General features: G+C 38.3%; 3 protein-coding genes across 6 annotated transcripts; 2 read left to right on the top strand and 1 right to left on the bottom strand.

Annotated features, from left to right (window-relative positions):
• Positions 1 to 324: 324 nt before the first annotated feature.
• Positions 325 to 2605, top strand: syt18b (synaptotagmin XVIIIb). Its single transcript, XM_011475982.3, has 2 exons — positions 325 to 607; positions 1400 to 2605. The coding sequence occupies exons 1-2, from the start codon at positions 463 to 465 to the stop codon at positions 2380 to 2382; spliced, it is 1128 nt and encodes a 375-aa protein (XP_011474284.1). The 5' UTR covers positions 325 to 462; the 3' UTR covers positions 2383 to 2605.
• Positions 2606 to 3563: 958 nt separating this feature from the next.
• LOC105354291 (uncharacterized) lies at positions 3564 to 10725 on the bottom strand. 4 transcript variants are annotated; one of them, XM_020703936.2, is made up of 21 exons: positions 10567 to 10722; positions 10414 to 10478; positions 10047 to 10317; positions 9901 to 9965; positions 9678 to 9816; positions 9472 to 9588; positions 9249 to 9374; positions 8647 to 8751; positions 7997 to 8229; positions 7665 to 7926; positions 6933 to 7038; positions 6803 to 6845; positions 6673 to 6733; positions 6490 to 6563; positions 6324 to 6408; positions 6130 to 6217; positions 5967 to 6052; positions 5776 to 5874; positions 5327 to 5446; positions 5119 to 5238; positions 3564 to 4011 (listed from the first exon to the last, which is right to left on the bottom strand). In XM_020703936.2, exons 1-21 carry the CDS (start codon positions 10705 to 10707, stop codon positions 4006 to 4008), a joined length of 2412 nt encoding a protein of 803 aa, XP_020559595.1. In that variant the 5' UTR covers positions 10708 to 10722; the 3' UTR covers positions 3564 to 4005. The 4 variants fall into 4 exon arrangements, 1 of the variants encoding a protein (XP_020559595.1); XR_013656401.1 differs by lacking the exon at positions 3564 to 4011 and having other exon boundaries at positions 5186 to 5238; positions 5956 to 6052; XR_013656403.1 differs by lacking the exons at positions 3564 to 4011; positions 5119 to 5238; positions 6130 to 6217 and having other exon boundaries at positions 5347 to 5446; positions 5956 to 6052; positions 10567 to 10725.
• Positions 10726 to 12121: 1396 nt separating this feature from the next.
• Positions 12122 to 18209, top strand: edc3 (enhancer of mRNA decapping 3 homolog (S. cerevisiae)). Its single transcript, XM_004069559.5, has 7 exons — positions 12122 to 12262; positions 12501 to 12667; positions 13170 to 13399; positions 13474 to 13812; positions 13891 to 14044; positions 16011 to 16228; positions 16302 to 18209. Exons 2-7 carry the CDS (start codon positions 12504 to 12506, stop codon positions 16634 to 16636), a joined length of 1440 nt encoding a protein of 479 aa, XP_004069607.1. The 5' UTR covers positions 12122 to 12262; positions 12501 to 12503; the 3' UTR covers positions 16637 to 18209.
• The last annotated feature ends 444 nt before the right edge of the window (positions 18210 to 18653 follow it).

The raw sequence follows: 18653 nt of genomic DNA, 5'->3' as shown, positions 1-18653 counted from the left end.
CTCAGCATAACAGCGATGCTGCGGGGGAATTATGGGCCGGATATTTCTGCCCACAGTCCCCACCCACCAGGAGGGAGAGGTGATATTGGTCAAGCCATCCTCCAATTGAGGCCAGTCGTGTCTTCTGATCAAGGCTGAAAGGGTTGTGGGGAATTCAAACCAGAGGATTTCTAACACTGAACAACAAAAGGGATCTGCAGCTTTTAGGACGTTTTTGATTCTCCAACTTCGTTAGATCATCTGTTAAAACTAAAAAATGATGGAGTATATATATATTTGAATGACAAACGACTCTTAAATATATCGAAAATATGTAGAAATATTTGTGCCTGTCAAATAAAAAAGTGTTTCTTGAAGGCAGACAAAGATAGATATCTGCAGAATGCTTTCTCTTTAGAAGACTTCTACCTTTAATGTGTCTCAAAACTAGACTTTGAGGAGCTCTCATCTTCTCTTGGTGCCATGCCTTACCAGGATGAGGAGTGTCCTGACCAGCCCGTGTGGCAGTCTGTGCTTTTGTTCTGCTGCAAAGGTATGATCGAAGGCATCATGTTCATCCTGTTCTTCTGGCTCCTGGTGCAGGTCCTCTTCACTAAACAGCTAGAAGGTACGGTCTTAAAGGTTAGATTTATGTACTGAGCTCAGAGGTTTCAGCTCTCTAAAGAATCCTGCTTGTAAAGATGAAAGAAACAAAGAATTAGTTTAGTTTAAACATTTGTTTTCAGTTTAGGAGGGCAGATTTTGGCAGATGCTAAATCTTCATTAATGTTTCCACATTTGATGACGCTTGTTGACTTTATAATTGTAATTATGTGAATTAAATACCTAAAGCTGTTGATCACCTGTAAATCGTTTGGGTTGCATTCCATTTGGTAATTTGTTTTGTCCCCGTTCAATTAAAAGTAATACCTACATTTTGTTTTGGGTTCAATTCCAGGCTTAAACATTGAATTTATTATTATGATTATTGTTATTTTGTGTGGAATGACTTCTATTTTGTTCTTGTTCATACAGTAACATCAGTGACAACGGATACATTTAATTGTTCTTGTTGTGGTTGAAGTAAAATAGTCAAAGAATACATGTTATCATCCTCATGACATCATTGAATCAGTTTAGTCTTGTCTTTATCCATTAATTTGGAACATTTTAAGATTCAGTTACCCACATAATCTTCAATTGAACAACACTTTTTTGCAAAACACATCATTTGTTGCTGTGAGCACATCCTGCACTTTTACAGAGAGTAAAGTTTTCTATTTCATATTTTATTCTTATAATGTCTTTATGGTTAAATCCGGCTGTTTCAATTTTGTTGCAGAATTTCAAACTTAAAATGTCTCATTGAAACAATCAGAACTAACTTTCTCCTGACAGTGATGTCTTCTTGTGCCTGCAGTTCATCTCCAGATTCTTCTTCTGGTTGGATTGATAGTTTTCTGTCTGTCTTTGGTTCTTGGATGTGTTGTCTGCTGGAGGAAAAGTCAGTTTTTCTCCGGGAAAAAGCAAACTCCTGCCACAGCATCGGCTCCTGTTGATCTTCCTGAGAGCTCCCATCCCGCGGTTCCTGCCTCCCAGCCTCTGTGTCAGGAGCTACGCAGAGACACCCTGGATTACCCCTCAACGTTTAGCAGCCCTGCCCGTTCTCAGGGGGAAATCAGTTCTTTTCCATTTGGCAACCAAGCTAAAGTAGCCACTGAAGAACATGAACGAGCTGCACCTTACTTCTCCCTGCGCCGCCTCAGCTCACCTCTGCTGCCCGGGCCTGCTTATAAGCCCATGCACCCTGGCCGTGCTTCCCTGCCCTCACTGCCCAAACTGGGACTGCTGACCAAAAACGCCCCGCAGAGACGTTGCACTGTTTCTGGGGACTGCAGATCTCACACTGAGCGCAGCAGACTCACAAGCCCCAGGGCTATATCTTCTTCAATTGCTGAAAACCCCATTGCCCTGACTCCACTGAGCTACGGCTCTCATACAAACCTCTCATCAGCAAATCCATGCCTTCATTTCACTCTGGCCTTCAATCCACAGCAGCAAATCTTGACAGTCACTATCTTAAACTTAACTGAAACATCTCACAGACTGGAGAATGTGAGCGTTCTGGGTAGTCTGCTTCCTCTGCATCCATCTCCCACTCAAATGTCTAGTCACAGCAGCCTCAGCCGTGATGCCAGCAGGTTGGAGCTCCTTCTAAAAGTGAGGTCCATGAAGGAGCTCCAGAGGTGTGAGCTGAGATTAGCTCTGTACACACGGGGGGTGCAGAGCCCGAGGGACACCCCTCTGGGTGAAGTGGGGCTTGAATGTGGAAACATAGACTGGATCTCAGAGCACCCGCTTCAGTTCATGAAAGCGCTCAAAACGAAACCAGGGGAATTATGAAAAAGTATCTGTTGAGGCTGTCTCACTTTTCAGCTCCCACTCTACAGAAACATGTCTGTGAAGTTTACATTCAGCGTGGAGGGAGGATCTATCATTGCACACTCAGTTCAGTCATTTTATTGGTACATTTAGGATACTTATTCTCCATTATTTAGACCGAAATTGAAGTGCAAAATGTTGAATCTGCACAAAATCAAGCAAATACCCATGTAGGTACTGCCAGCTTGATTGTTCAGGAAGCTCAGGGGCAAACATCTGTTTCTGTAAAGCTATTGAGCCCCCCCCTCCCATTTAAGCCTAACTGCAGAGCCCAAGGTCAGGAACAGAAACCTGAGCTCTGTCTATAACTGGACCCGACCCTGCTGGAGTTCCAGTTGGCTGTGTGCTATCATTGGAACTTTTCTTATAATATGGGCAAAGGATTAAAGTTAAATCACACTCCAAGGTTTTGAGTTTTTTTTTTATACTTTGTGTTGATTAGTGTTTTCTTTTGTGGAATGCTGTATTTCTTGCTGATTGAGATTTTTCTCTCTGACCTTTGATCATCAACTCAACAGCTGTTGCACTAATGTGTGAGGGGCTCAGCACATCTTTTATTGTCGCAGCGTCACGCTGCGCCCCACAGTTAATGTTCCTCAAAGCTGCCAACTTGACAACCCTCTTCCAGCATGTAAAACCACCATAGAGTCACTTGAAATGTAATAAACGTGCAACCTCTCATTAAAACATTAGAAAAGGAACCAACTTTTACCTTTCAGGGGCAGAGGTAAAGTAATTCCCTATGTTTATTTTAAGGGATTAAATGATGTCTTACAAAAGCCCAATGCAGCAGGAGATCATCCCTTTTTTAATGACATTGTAGTTTAATCCTTTACTATTCGCAATCATCTGGAAAACGTTCCAATCTCCACAGAAACTCTCATCCGACAGATCTAATCTTTGTTTGCATTAGATCTGCATTAGATCCGCCTCTGCATTGTTTTTCACTGCAGATGAGCCCAGCGAGTCTGGGGAGACATTCAGCTGTGTGGTTTCTGTTTCACATACCAAGAAGAGAAAAGTGGATTTTCCTTTTTCAAATCAGATTTAGAATATTTATGAGCATGTCTGATGGAGTTATATTTAATTTAAAGCCATAAAAAAAGGTTTCATGCCTTTTAAAAATGAAAGATCTTCGGCTGTTTGAGTAGTTGATGCTTAATGTTTTATTTTCTGGGCAATAATAGGCACAAACATTCAAAGTAAAACTCTAAAATGACACAGATTATAATGAACATGACTTTTGATTCAAGGCAACAAAGACATCAATTATTTCTTACAATCAATTTAACTTGGAATAAAATAAACATCCGCAAAAAAGCATTGTGTACCTGGTGTGATAAGCTACAAACAAAGCATCTGTAAACAGCATAAATGAATGATTTATATTAATGAAACATTTTTAATGAAGCATCTGACCAAAGCCTCACCTCCCCCTCATCTTCATTAGAGCTACAAATATCTATAATCTCAGTCAAGAATGTTCCATCTGGATTAAGGGAAGGTGTGCTCATCCTCAGCAAGCCACATTCATCTTAGTCGTCTCATCCGGTGATGGCGCTTCCTGGTCTGGCTGTCTGGACTTTAAGGCTGAATATACAAAAAAAAATTTTTTTTTAATTTTTAATTTTGGAACAAAATTTAGAAACATAAATGTTACAATATCTGTACTCTGTAATTGCACAATGCAGGAAGCATATAAGGTTTCTCTAGGTATACAGCAGGGTCAGGTACAGTAGTAGTTTTTTTTAATTTATTGGTGTAAACGTGTTGATACGTATATGGAAACATATATTTGTGAGGTAAAGCTATAGTCTATAAATTCTATTGCACACACACTTCTACACTACGTTACACTGACACGAGCAAAGATTCACCTTTTTGGAGACATTTTGCCCTCAAAGTGCTGATTTCTGAAGACCTGACTGAAATCTGCCAGAGAAGAGGAAATCCCTTCAGATCTCTGATTTCTATTCTCTGCTCTCTTCCTGTATTCTGCTTCAGCCACAACATGTTTTTATGTTTTTTAAATAAAATTCTGTTTGGTTTTTTTTTTCTTTAGATATTGACTATCCAACTCAAAAGTTGCTTACATTTGTAAACTCAAGTCAACAGAATAAACATTGAAGAAGGAAAAGGGAAGGTAAGATAAAAACCCGCAAAAGGAATAAAGGTAAGAAAAAAGGTCAAATCCACTTTTATTGTGCCTAGGATTTCTGCATTTTGCTTTTTTGAATTAGACTTTTCAGTCATTAGAGGAAAAGCACAGAAATTGCTTTAATCTATAATTCTGTTTCCTATGTGACATATAGAAAGATTTACAAATGAGATTATAGCTCCATAAAGAGTTTTAGGCACTCATCCAGTCAGACTGATCGAACTAAATGCTGGAATTAGCGTGCCCTGCACATGTGTGGATGGATTTTTAATGAATTAATTATCACAATTTCTTAATGTAATCTGTCTTAATAATAAAATGAACAGCCCGAACTGCAGATGGTTGCACAAAATTGACAAAACCGCTTAAGATGAGCAAATACAGGCGATCATTTCAATTGAAAAACAACTAACAAACAGACGTAGAGGTCACATGCATGACCTGCCTGTTTGAAATGATTATAATAGGAGTTGTTGCTAGTGTAGGGCTTTTTCCTAAACTTTTACACAACATGACATTTCCGAATCCTAAGATTTTACCTCAATGTGAGCGTCCTCTGCCTCTTCCTCCTCCTCCTCCTCTGCTGAGCCAGCGCTCTCCTCATCCTCCTCAAACAATGTTACCAAACCTGAGCCTTGGTGCAAGTAGTGTCGGTCACCCTAAAAGAGCATAATGTCTAAATGCATGCACTCACATCACCATTAACTGTATTTACAGGTCAGAATTTAGCTCTTTTTTCTGTCACACCCTTAAAGCAGAGGAGCTGGCTGTCCAGTCTTGAGATGATGAGGCTCCGACTTGAGAAGCTGCTGTTTCAGAAACCCTCTCTGCTTCTTTTTCTTCTTGCTTCCTAAATAGGCTCTTTAACTGTGTGGGTGAGATGTGGCATGTACATGTTGTCAGAGTTAGTAAAAAAAAGAAAAAACTCAAAAAAGTTTGTAAATGAAGCTGAAAAGTAAAATACATTTATGAAACATCTAGCTGTTTTCACAAATAAAAAATCAGGCTTGAGTAATGACTTCCTCTACCTCAGAGAATTGTTACTGATTTATGCATAAACAATGAGACATATAGTAAAACACAAACAAGTAATATCGGCTTACACTTTCATGGCTGTCAAACCACATTTTGGAGCCAAAACTTAAGGAATTACCAGCCTGACAGTCAGTGCGTTGCAGGAAAACGTTACAGATCACCTGCTCTGTGACCAGCCTCCTTTGCCTCTCCGTCTCTGGATTAACTGAATCGACAGTTTTCTCCTTCCTGCCTTCAACCAATGGTTTGTCATCTTTAACCTACAGACATAGTTTGTATCACCAACCAGATTGTGCATCATATATCCTCATGTGTGATTTTGCAGGCTTTGTCACAGTTACATCTGCTTTACCACACTAAGCTGCTCTCTCATTGCTTGAAGCTTCTGGGCCACCAGCGTTTTCTCCCGTTCCAGCTGCTCAGCCCTCTTCCTGCTTTCTGAAACAAAGAGGACACAGAGAAATGTCAAAAATGTCCTATCTGAAAGTAGTCTGTCTGTGAGGGAAAGCTCAAACCATGCAACTGGAGTCTCAGTGAGTCGCTGGTCAAGTCCTCTGCCTGCAGACCTCCATGGTTTTGACAGTTTTCAGACACTTGAGTGAGCTTTAATGAAGTAGGAAGGAAATACGACGTTTCCGGGATCATTTCACTCCACATGCATAATGAATGATTCTAGAACGAATGCGTGATCTGATCACAGTGGTCATACCTTCAACTCCAGATCAGAAATCTTCATTTCACTTTGCTGTTTTTCCGTCTCTCTCAGCTTTTCTAGACTCTTTAGAGCCTGTTCTCTGACACAAACAAAATCGGAAGTAAAAAAATAATTCTTCTTGATGAAACAAGTCCATTCTCTGATTTCAGAGTGAACTCACTTCTCACTCAGTTCCTTCTCCTTCTCTGTAAGTTGTTTCCTCAGCATTTCCACATCGCTGCTCTGTCTCCACACCTATCCATCATCGCATATTCACATGTCACGTTGACACACATTCTGTTTTATGTATGCTTTTTAGCATTTGTACAATGGTAATCAAGTGCCATTCAGATGGGTTTGTCACCTGGGGAGGCTCGTTTTGGCAGCTCTGTGAGTCGAATAGTATCGAGGATGAGTCTGAAAAGCTGAAAGACGAAGGTGACAATGAAAAAAAGCTCAATTTCAAAATGAGAACTGAATTAAGCCCAACTCACTCTGTCACTTGCTCTTTTTCAAGAGTCTGCTCCAGTTCCACCCCTGAAAATAGAGGCCCACTGCACTCAAACGCCCCCTTGTGTTTAAAAAGTCAGCTCAAACTTTTCCACTAGAAACAGAACTGCTTACCTTTGTTGTTGAGCTGTTGAAGGAGAACCTGGCTTCTGCTCCTTTCTTGCTCCAGCTCCTGCCGGCATGTAGCCAGTTCAGCCCTCAGCCATGCGCAAGAATCCGTCTGTGTTGGAAAATTGTGCAGTTATGCGGTAAAATCCACATTTAGCTCATTCTAACCCAAATTCTCCATTAAACATTAGTTAAACTCGCTTATGAGCAGCTGTTTTATATAACCTTTGTTGGATTAACACAGCTAAAGGCCAACTTACCTATATAACTTGTCAGGTTATGATTATTTCAGTTTGACGCTTATTTTCTTTTTCTTTTTTTAGAAAAATTAACATAAAAAATAAAACACAATGAGGCAATAATTAAAAAATGTTGTAAGTTTCTTTGTTGTTTGGTTATCTGATGATTACTATAAACCTATAAATTATAGTGAATATAAATCTCTCATAACAAGATAAAACTTCGATCACTAGTGGAACACTGATGAGTTTCTGATTCAAACAGCTGAGGGCGGAGTGCTCAGCCGGTACATGCATAAACAAGCAGGATTTGGGATGAAAACTAGCCTATAAGGCACTGTGAGCATAGTGTGAAACTTTGTAGCACTTCTGAAATGAACATTGCTTGTACACATTCCTTCCGGGTATTCCAAAAGTACAAATGGTGTGAAAAAACATCAGGTATGTTTTGAAATCATTGCCTAAAATCAGAAGCAGTTTTAAAGCATTTTTCTCTCACTTCATCCCTGGAATTCCTCTTGAATTCATCTAATTCATCTAGTGTGGATTTCAGCGTTAAAGCCACTTTTTGCCATTTCTCAGTCCAGTGAGAAGCCACAGCTTTCAGCTTCTGAATGCACTGGACTCTCGCTGCATCTTGTTTGCGATACTCCTCCTCCTGCAGAAGGAACCTCCTCTCCTTCTCTTCGACTTGAGCCTCCAAAAGCTGAAGATGATCATGCATTTCCTGCTTTTCCTTTTGCAAAACATCCACAGATTCCCTGTGAAACATAGCTTTAGGTAAAACTCAACAAAGTCATTGTTAAGTTTAAAAACAAAATCACCATTTACCTGTGCCTGCAGCACTGATCCTGTGTCTCTAACAACGCCACATCCCCCTCTTCTTTTCTTTCATTCAGCTGCTCTACTTTTTCTCTGTTCATCTGAGAGTGCTGCTCCTTTAGATCAAAGATCTGTTTAGAATTTACTCTTTTAGTCTCCTCCTCAAGCTCCTGCAGATACTCTTGTGGGACATCTAGATTCTTCTTGAACAGTTGAAGTTCCCCTCTGAGCTTCTGCTTTTCCTGGATCAAAGACACAGTAAGGAATACTTTTATAACAAACTTCAAATAAGAGTATTTTGAAGTGCTGTTGAATTATTGTTTAATCTTATAGGGTTATTTGTGGCCTAGATGACTGACGATCTACATCAACATAAGACAAATGTGTGTCAAGTTAAGCCTCAAAACTCTCTGAGAGCCTTTAGCTCCTCCTTCTTCTGAAAGGTTTCTTTGTCCAGTTTGTTTTGGGATTCTATGCTAAGATGTTCTTAAAGTTTTTGGCTCTGTGTTGTTTCCTCTGGGTTTATATGGACTCTTTGAAGAAGCTTATTTTTCTCCAGTTCAGAAGCAAAATGGGATTCATGAAGCAGAAAAATGTTGCTCTAAATCCCTCAAAGGGTTGTAGATCAGATTAAACCAAACTGGAAAACAACAAGACACCTGGATCAGAGATTCTCTGTCAAGCAGAGCTGCTGTCAGTTTGGCTGTCAGGTCTCTCACATTGTCCTCCAACTTCAATACTTGCGTTGAAAGGACTGCTTTCTCCTGCAGGAAGTAAAAGAAAGGTGGTAGAAATTTATGAGATCTTTATGAGATACTGCAGGTTTGAGACTTTGCCACCAATCAACAGGATATTATAACTGCAGACAATCACTAATTAACAGACCACATGTTTAGTCATAGGAGGGGGAATGCTGTTTTATGTGTTCCAAAGCTGGAGGACTTGTTTTTTAAGATTAAAAAGATAAAAGAAGAACTAAACACTGCCACTGCCTTAAAGAACATGAGACTGACAGAAGATAAAGACAGTTTTGACATTAAACTACAATAATTAACATGTCAATATATTTGATGCATAGACGGCTCATAAGAATAGCTATTTGGTTCAATTTTGAAACTCCATCTTTTCTGCTTCTTCTCCAGCATCCTGATAAATCAAGTTTGACTTATAGCTTACTATGTGAATATATGATTAGTTCATTTATTAAACTGACAGCTTGGGTGGGGGTTAATGGGGCATGCTTCATTAGCTCCACACTTACCAGACTAGCTTGACTGATTTTGTTATTGGCTTCGCTCAGCTGGTCTCGTTCATCAGAGTGATTGTGCACACTTTGGCTGAGCCTCATTTTCATTTCATCTATCTGATTCTGCATGGTCCTCTGTGTCTGTGGGCACAAATGCATGTGAAATGCCAGATTGTGGATTTGAATTGGTACAAAGTTGGGTTAAAAGGGGGTTTTCTTGACATGTTCTCATCTTCACCTCTGCCGCAGTCTGGAGCTGCTGGAGCGTTTTGTTTCCCTCCTCTTCATAAGCTGCCACCTTCGCCTTGGCCTCTCTCAGAGCCTCTCTCATCTCATACAGATTTGATTCTGATTTCTGTTTAGTTTTCAAAATGTAGTGAAGTAAAGAAAAATCCGAATAAGTACATTTTTAAAAAAATTAGTCAATATACTTCTTTATTGTACCTGTTTATCAAAGTTGTCCTGAGTATTTGTTGGTGTTTTATTGAGTAAGTCAGGAGCTGAGAGTCTGACTGCTTGATCTCTGCTTTCCTCGCTCAAAGCCGACCTCATTTGAAACAGATCCTTCTCCAGTCGGAGGACTCTTGCAATTACATTTTACATATTTTTTTCAAATATTTTCTCAAATGTATTTGGTTTTCCTTCATGCATGTTTTGTTGCACTTACTTTTCATAAAGTTCTCCACAGTCTTCAGCTGCATTTTCCCCAGCACTCCTTACACTTGATGGCTGCTGTGTGAAACACAAATACACATTTTTATGATGCCATTTAAGCCTCATCATAAATGGATTCTATGGTTTTAGTCAACTTACTTTCTGCTTGGAATCACAGACGTGTGCTGGAGCTTTGTCAACATCCAGCTGCAGATCTCTGGTGCTGAACCAGTCCAGATGACTGTCGATCTCCTCCTGGGCATCCTGAAGCCACAGCAACACATCCATTTGTGGAAAAACACTTCGACTTCTAGCAGTCCTTAATTCACCCCCTGATGGAGAAGCGGGCCATGCCACATTGTCAACTGGCAGACGGGACAGTGACTGCCACCGGCGCAGACTTGGCTCATTCCATCTAAAGTGATCAGAGCTACAAGATAAATCAGAAATATGTGTTGGCATAGTACAAGTACTAGAATAATGCAAGACTTCTGCCACTTGAAAACAAAATAATTGGTTCTATTACCTTGCACTGGCTTTTGACATTGACTCTGATCCAGTTACAGTTGATGTCCCGCACAATCGTGTGGTCTTTAAAAAAAAACAAAAAAAACCCAACACAATTTTTCAAAATAGTTCGTCTTTAATTTAAAAAACACAATGTTTTTTAAAAGCCTACCTGGGCTTCAAAGTCAGATTTGGTGTCCCACATATCTGGGTCCAGGAGGGAAAAGGGGCTTGAGCGCTTGTATGACGGACGGAACATCATGGACTGCCTCTCTGCTCCGTAGGAGCTGTTCTCCCTTCTGCTTCTCCTCATGAGCCTCTGTCCAAGTTAATAACAACAGAATGTCACACTGAAGTGGCAGGTTGAGGTAAGTAGCTATTCTTGTATCGTGAGTCTTAATAATTCCTCCATTTGCCTGACGATCCGCATGTATTTGCACCTGATAAATCAAAACAGGCAATAATAAAAACCCCAAAAGATCCAATTTTCTTTTTTACATCAAATTTCATTTGAGAAAACTGGAAAATCTTTTCTTTTATGCTCGGTTGTCCTTCATCCGAGACCTGCACAGTTTTTACTGCTCGTATACTGGATCTCCACAGTAACTGCAGTACACAAAACTCATCTGGGAGATATGATCATGACTCCCAAGATAGTCCACACATAATCACACTCAGCTGGCTGAGAGTTTTTGTCAGAAGACATCTGAACATAACTTTCCTTTTTAGTAATAATATTGAGGTAAATGTGCTATTATTGTCGCAAACACAGAAAGGCTAAAACATATTTAACCTTTTTTTTATTTTATTTTTATTTCAGCTTCAAAAATGACCAGAATAGGGATGTTCTTCAAGTAAGTGTGAAATTTAACAGACTACTAACTAAATCTATTGCTGGTTGTTTAGATAATTAATTCAGTCCATTACACAACTATACTCAGGTCCTGTCTCAAATGTCACGCAAATATTTTTTAACTCAATTCAGTCAAATTGCTTGAAGATACCATGCATTTTAGAACAACAATAACATGGAATTTGTTTCTACATTAAGCAAAACACATTTGGTCTGATTTGATGTATTTTTATTTCCAAACACAAAATAAAATAGTTAAGCATACATAACAAACCAATATAAAACCAATATGAAACAGTACAGTGCTCGAAAAAGAAGTGCGTAGAAGAATCTTGTCGGATTTTATGCATACATTTTTAAACCCTAACTCAGATTCAATAAAAAAATAAACAATTATACTATTTTTGTAACTACTTTAAGTTTAAACATGACTTGCACTGTTTAATAAACAAATAAATTCCTTACATTCTAACCTCAGCACTGGTGACAGATATAGCAAACTCTATGTCAAATAAAAAATAACTCTACCTGAAGTCCAAAAATCAAAGTCGTTAGGCTGTGGTTGTAACAAAACAATAAAAAAGTATAAATGTATGTATCCTAAGCAAATATTAGTCTATTTAAGTGTACCACAATTATTCTTAGTTGTACTGAATGTCTATACTAAAAGTTGGACGAATACTTGGTTACTTTTTATGTACTATCTATCTATATATATTGTAAATGTAAAATGTTTCATTTGAGTCTGAAGAAGTATTCCGTTAGTATACTTCCAACACTACAGGTCTATAGTAGACTTTCTGTACTTATTACATTCATGTATTAATACATTTCAAACAATTTTTCGAATGGCCCTTATTTTGAAAATATCCTTAACCGGAAACAGGAAGTTAACTAGCGCACGTTCAAACAGTTACAAAAAAGGAGGGGTAGAAAATTATTTTCTCAGCACTTATTTTTCAACTTTATTGATTTTTGTTTCCAAAAGGCTTTTACAACCCTCATTTCTAAGAAGGTGCGCCATTTTAGTTCCTTTTCTAGCAATATGTGCTTCTGTAAGTTAAAAGCAGATAGAGACTTAGCCTCAGTTCCCCGATGGAACTTGCGTTGGCCTATGCTAACATTACAAGTTACGATAGTTGTATTGTTGTCCAGAAGCAAGGGCGATGTGATTCGTTTACTTTGATCTCCTTTAAACTGTTCTGTTTAAATATAAATACATGCTTGTTTTTTTTTTTTTTGTTTTTTTGCAGATAATGGCTGCAGATTGGTTGGGTTGCTTAGTTTCGATCAATTGTGGGCCAACGCTGGGAATGTACCAAGGAGAAGTGTCCTCTGTCGATCAGTCCAGTCAAACCATCTCCTTAAGGCAGCCTTTCCATAACGGGGTAAAGTGTCCTGTTCCAGAGGTTACTTTCAGGTAAAGCTAACTCAGAGTTTAAGTAGTGTTTTTACTAGGGCTGCACGATATGAGGAAAACTTGCGATATGCGATATTAGAGATTAATATTGCGATAACGATATAATTTGCGGTATATAAAAAAATAGAAAAATGCCAAAAACATCATTCCCATTTCATTGCAACAGTTTAAAATTATACTCCAAATGACCCTCATCGACATAGGTGACAAACATCTAACATAATAGGCCTCCATCTGATTGGTAAACAATGGGAACGCGTCCATCTGATTGGTCAAAGCATAAAGGGATTTATTTGATTCGTTAAAAGCATCAAGCTGCCATAAGATTGTTTTAACACATTTTGGGTTTAAGATTTATTGCGATATTCGCAGTCTTTTGCGATATGCCTATTGCAGAGCTGGATATTGCGATAACGATAAATTTGCAGTATATTGTGCAGGCCTAGTTTTTACATAGCATTTTCCCCATCGTTTTTAAAGCTTAGTCTGCCTTATTTTCTAGTGCCATTGATATAAAGGAACTCAAGATTTTAGAAATAAATAAAAAGGACAATGTGAAGAACACACAAACTACATCTGCAAAGGTGAGCCGTACCCCAGTTGCAGTCCCAAAGGGCGATGCCAGGGGTGCAGAGAAAGTGAACTCCCCTCAACATTACTCCAAGAGTTTTGGGGAGCGTCAGCTGGACGCTCTGGGCCAGCCCAAAGGGTTTCGTCGAAGGCACAATTCCTGTAAGTGTTTTTATTTATTTATACGAAAAACTCCAAAATTCCTGTCAGTCGCGTAAACATGTTGTTCCCTCCAGGGTCATCCAGCAGTCGAGGAGCAAACCAAATGACGCCAAAGAAGAACGGAGTGAAGAACAGTCAGATGAGGCAGAGAGACGACGAGTGTTTTGGAGACGGGGTGGACGATGGCCTGGACACAGATTTTGACTTTGAAGGAAACCTGGCACTTTTTGACAAAGCAGCAGTTTTTTCGGAAATCAACACATCAGAGCAACGAAACGGGGCCAGGTCGCGCGGGACCCCTCAAGACCAGACGCCCTTACGATACCGGCACGACGAAAACATCTTGGAGGCCAAACCTGTCGTGTACAGACAGATTATTGTTCCACAGGCTGGTGGCAAAGAATACTGCACTGGTAAGGGATGAAAGAATGTCACAGAATGAAAGAAATTGTTCTTTACTTGACTTCATTTTTGTTTTTGTTTGTGCACAGACTCTGGACTTGTCGTACCAAGTGTTTCCTACGAACTACACAAGCGTCTGCTGTCCGTTGCGGAGCGTCATGGTCTCACGTTGGAGAGAAGGCTTGAGATGACGGGGGTGTGTGCCAGTCAGATGGCCCTTACATTGTTAGGAGGGCCTAACAGGTACACAAGGCTCCAAGTGACATTTTTTCAGATGATTAAAACAAAGAAATGGGAAAAATATTTTAATAAAATCGTTTGTTTTGGTTAAACATTTGTTTTCTCAAAGGGACGGATCTAAATTTGTGATTTTGTTGATTCTGGAACAATTTTAATACGACAAGAGTATCAACCTCTTAAGACCCAAGCTAGTATTTGAGCTAACCCTCCACATATGCAGTCAGAGAGCCCCATTTAAGCAGAATTAACTACAGTGGTAATTTAACCCAAAATGTGACATCCACGCATGTGGACGCCAGGTCTTAAGAGGTTAAAACCACCGTCTATATATATATATATATATATATATATATATTTATATATATATATATATATATATATATATATATATATATATATATAGACGGTGTATATATGTGAGAATAAAGTTGGAAAAGTATGAAAAAAGTAAAAGATTTGCGAGAAAAAACTCGCAAAATTATGAGCAACAAAGTCTTAGTTTTACAAGAATAAAGAAATAAAGCTGTAATTTTAAACGAATAGTCTTAAAATTATGAGAAATTAAAGTCTTAATTTCACAGTGAAAAAAGTATTATTTTTCAGAAACAAATTTTGGTGGCATAAGCCTCCACCCACATCCATTTACGGTGATGCCATAAGGCTTTAGTTTATGATAGGTATCCATGTGTCATACTGCATTTGGACCTCTGCAACTATACTGCAGATGGTGTGAATGGAGCCCGGTCTGAAATCCACTTGTTGTGGGTCTTGGGAAACCAACTCCTCTGGATTGCTGGTTTATGTATGTAACCAGCGATTTCCCTGCAGCCGGTAAACTCCGACCATTTCTCTATCCACAAAAGACACGATTTCTCCCAAGTCTATGTGACATTTTCTTCTAAAGAGTTTCCTGCAAAGTTTTTTCAAGTCCTACAACAAACAATGGTGACTCACTAAAAGACTCTGTATTTGCTTATTTGTAAAATCAATGCTGAGGTAACTGCTTACAGTGCGCTATATGATGTTTTTCTTGTTTCCATTTCTCCTAGTAAACAGACTTTTGCTTCATAAAAATATGACTTTAATCTCGTAAAGTCTCTACTTATTACTTATGAAAGTATACCGTATTTTCCGGAGCATAAGTCGCACCAGCCCAAAATGCATTATAAAGTAGAAGAAAACACAAAAAAGTCGCAATGGACTATAAGTCGCATTTGACAAAATCTGAGACCAAAAACTAATAAGTTCCACAACCTCATGTGACACAATCATAGCAGACTGTTTATCTCATAATTTCACAGTAATTCTTTCTCATACTTATTTATTTATTCCTTTCATGAAGCATCATTGAAAAACTAATACTCTGTTTTCATCCTGTATTTGTAGAATGTAGTCATTTTTATTGCATTTCTAAATCTATGAAATCATTGGAAAATAGAATATTATGTTTTTAGCCGTCAAGATCTTATTGTAAAAAAAAGTTTGCTGATTCTCTGAGTCACTTAACATACTCTGAACACTTAACATACCTCATACATCAAATTGACCCAGAAACATCATCTCTGTTCCTCACAAATGAACATAACAGGAGGGTTAACAATGTATTTATTTCAATTTATTTCTAATATAAGTCGCTGCGGAGTATAAGTCACACCCCTTGCCAAACTATGAAAAAAAGGGCGACTTATAGTCCGGAAAATACGGTAACTTTATTCTTGTAAAATTTTGACTTTTTTCATATAATCATAGGAGTTTATTCCCATAAAATGTTGACGTTTTTTTCTAATTCTACAACTTTATTCTCAATAATTTTTTAATTTTTTATTTTTATAGTGGCCCTAATACTCCATTGCAATTTTACAATGTTGTTTTTATATTTCTTTTGTATCTTTTCTTAAATTTTCTCTGATTCGGTTTTGTCTTGGAAGCCCCACAATCATATTTGTCGTCAAAACTTCTTGTGTTCCAGATTCACGCCAAAGAATTTACATCAGCGGCCCACGGTGGCGCTGCTGTGCGGTCCTCATGTTCAGGGAGCGCAGGGCATCAGCTGCGGTCGACACCTGGCTAATCATGAAGTGGAGGTCATATTGTTCCTGCCCAACTTTGTGAAGATGGTTGATTCCGTCACCAATGAACTCACACTCTTCAACAAGACGGATGGCAAACAGGTGTCCAGTATCAAAGGTGGGCTTTTAACTTTTTATGTTATCTTTATTTATAATTACCCTTTCTAATGTTTCACTTATTTATTCACTAGACCTTCCAGACACTCCATTGGATCTAATCATAAACTGTCTGGACTGCCACGAGAACACATTCCTGATGGACCAACCTTGGTACCGGGCCGCCGCCAACTGGGCTAACCAGAACAGAGCGCCGGTGCTCAGCTTGGACCCTCCTGTCAGTGGGCAGGGTCATGCAGTCGAGGCCAAGTGGTCCTTATCCCTTTGCCTGCCACTCGCTCTTGGGGAAGGGGCCGGCAGAGTGTATCTATGTGACATCGGTTTTCCTCGGCAGGTTTTCCAAGAAGTGGGAATCAAGTACCAATCTCCCTTCGGCTGCAAGTTTGTCATTCCCTTGCATTCTGCCTAAAATGGGAATATAGACTTTCACTTTCAATAATTTCAGGTTTTTTGTTTGTTTTTGTTTTGGGGGCCTTGCATCTCCTTCCAGTTTGAGTTCAGGCACTCGTTTTCATAGAAATGTTTCAGGGATTTTGGTTCCTTTGTTTTTAAATGAATGAGGTTACATAACTTTCATTTGGCTCTCTGGCTGTTGGCATTTTCCTTTAGGAGACTGGAATGAAAACTGTCAGCAAAACAATAATTGCTAAAAAGAAAAAAATTTCATTGCAGCTGGAAAAACTCCAAAAAGTGCAAATATCCCGATTCAATATGGAGATGTAATTGTCAACATTAATTATGTGATGACAAAAAGTTTCCTCAAATTTGGCAACACAAAAGTGTTCTTATAACCCTATAAAAAAGCAGATGTCCCTTTTAATCTTACTTTTTCGTTATGTCAATATATTCCTCATCATAAATTGGAACTACAAGTATTTTTCCCAAGTGAATGAAACCGAAAACCTTTCAAAACCTGACTAAAAAGTAGTTTTATGTGTTAGAAGCTAAAAATTAATATTGTAGTTTGAGGTTGTTGATAATTACATTTGAAATGTTAAAGGCTTACATTTTAAGATTGAACAGGACAATCTTTGCCTAAGCTGACGAGCTCTAAATTTTGTAGCTACCTTTAAACCATATCACAAATAAGCCGGTCATATCATGCACATTGTGTGGATGAAAACAAACATTTCTGCTGCTATGAGGTTTTCTTTTGGGGTGCGTGCAGCTTGATTTTTCTCTCAGCTTGGCTGCACAAATCTTAATGTAGATGACATTTTTTTGGTATCTTGTATCACAAGCACACTGAATGTTCCTGAGCCAGAAAAAAATCAAACATTATTTCCTAATGTTACGCCATATCTGTGAGTATCTTTTTGCCTGTTTTGAGCCTAAGTTGTCATCTATCTTTGTTGTTAAAGAAGTGAATCTGCAAAAATTATGGATCATATCTGTTGCTTTTTTTATCAGAAAGCTCATTTTCCTTCCTTTTAACCTTTTTTGTCATTATACTAAGAATTGGATTTAATCCACAAACTCCCCTATGTTTAGATTACATTCTTTTCTCATGTTTTTCACACATTGCAGAGCTAAAATATTTAGATTGAATAAAAGCTTTCAAATCCTTTTGAATGCAGCATTTTTAGGGTATTTTGGTTTTGGGTGGCAGCTATTTTGAACAACAGCACTACTAGATTTTGGTATTGATTCTTTGGTGACTGTACATCTTTAATTTAGGTTCTCTTTTAATCTTGGCCTGGTAAACAAGTTCCCTGCTGCAACCTTTCTGCTTTTATTTTAAATATGTGTAATTAAGACTGTGCCACTACAGTAGTGAATGTTTAAAAGACATTTCTGAGCCAATAAGTTGACATCTTGACACAAATAAATTGTGTCCCTATATTCAGAATGTTCAGTTAATATTTAACATAAAACGAAAGCATAAACAGTAAAGGGCAACACAGCTGTTTCTATCATTTGCCTTGTAATGTTTGACAAATGTTTGTATTTTTTATGAAAATGAAAACCACAATGTTTCCTGGTTTTTGGTAGTTTTTTTAAAAATTATAAAATCTTCCAGTTTAGTCTTAATTCTGCTGTTTAAGGGACCGTGGGAATCACAGGTATATTTTTTCCATTTAAAAAGGTTTTTTTTTTTTTAAATTAATGTCTGATTGTTTTTATTGTGCAGTGGAAGGTACTGGCATGCAGAAAAGGTTGGACTTTTCCCAGCATTCCTCTTGCCTGTGTGTTCTGCATATGTTGAGACAAGTCTGCTGCTTCAGAGAATGTGCCTCATCTGACGATTCTTTTTGTGGCCACCAGGGGGCAGTGAAGTGGAATGTTTCACATGTCCATTATTTAAAAATTCTACACGGAGTCTATGTGTGTGTGTGTGTGTGTGTGTATATATATATATATATATATATATATATATATATATATATATATATATATATATATATATATATATATATATATATATA

The sequence above is a fragment of the Oryzias latipes genome, chromosome 6 (assembly GCF_053564925.1).
Source record: "Oryzias latipes strain Hd-rR chromosome 6, Olatipes_Hd-rR_3.1".
Classification (NCBI taxonomy): domain Eukaryota; kingdom Metazoa; phylum Chordata; class Actinopteri; order Beloniformes; family Adrianichthyidae; genus Oryzias; species Oryzias latipes.
This window is presented reverse-complemented; position numbering and strand designations above follow the sequence as displayed.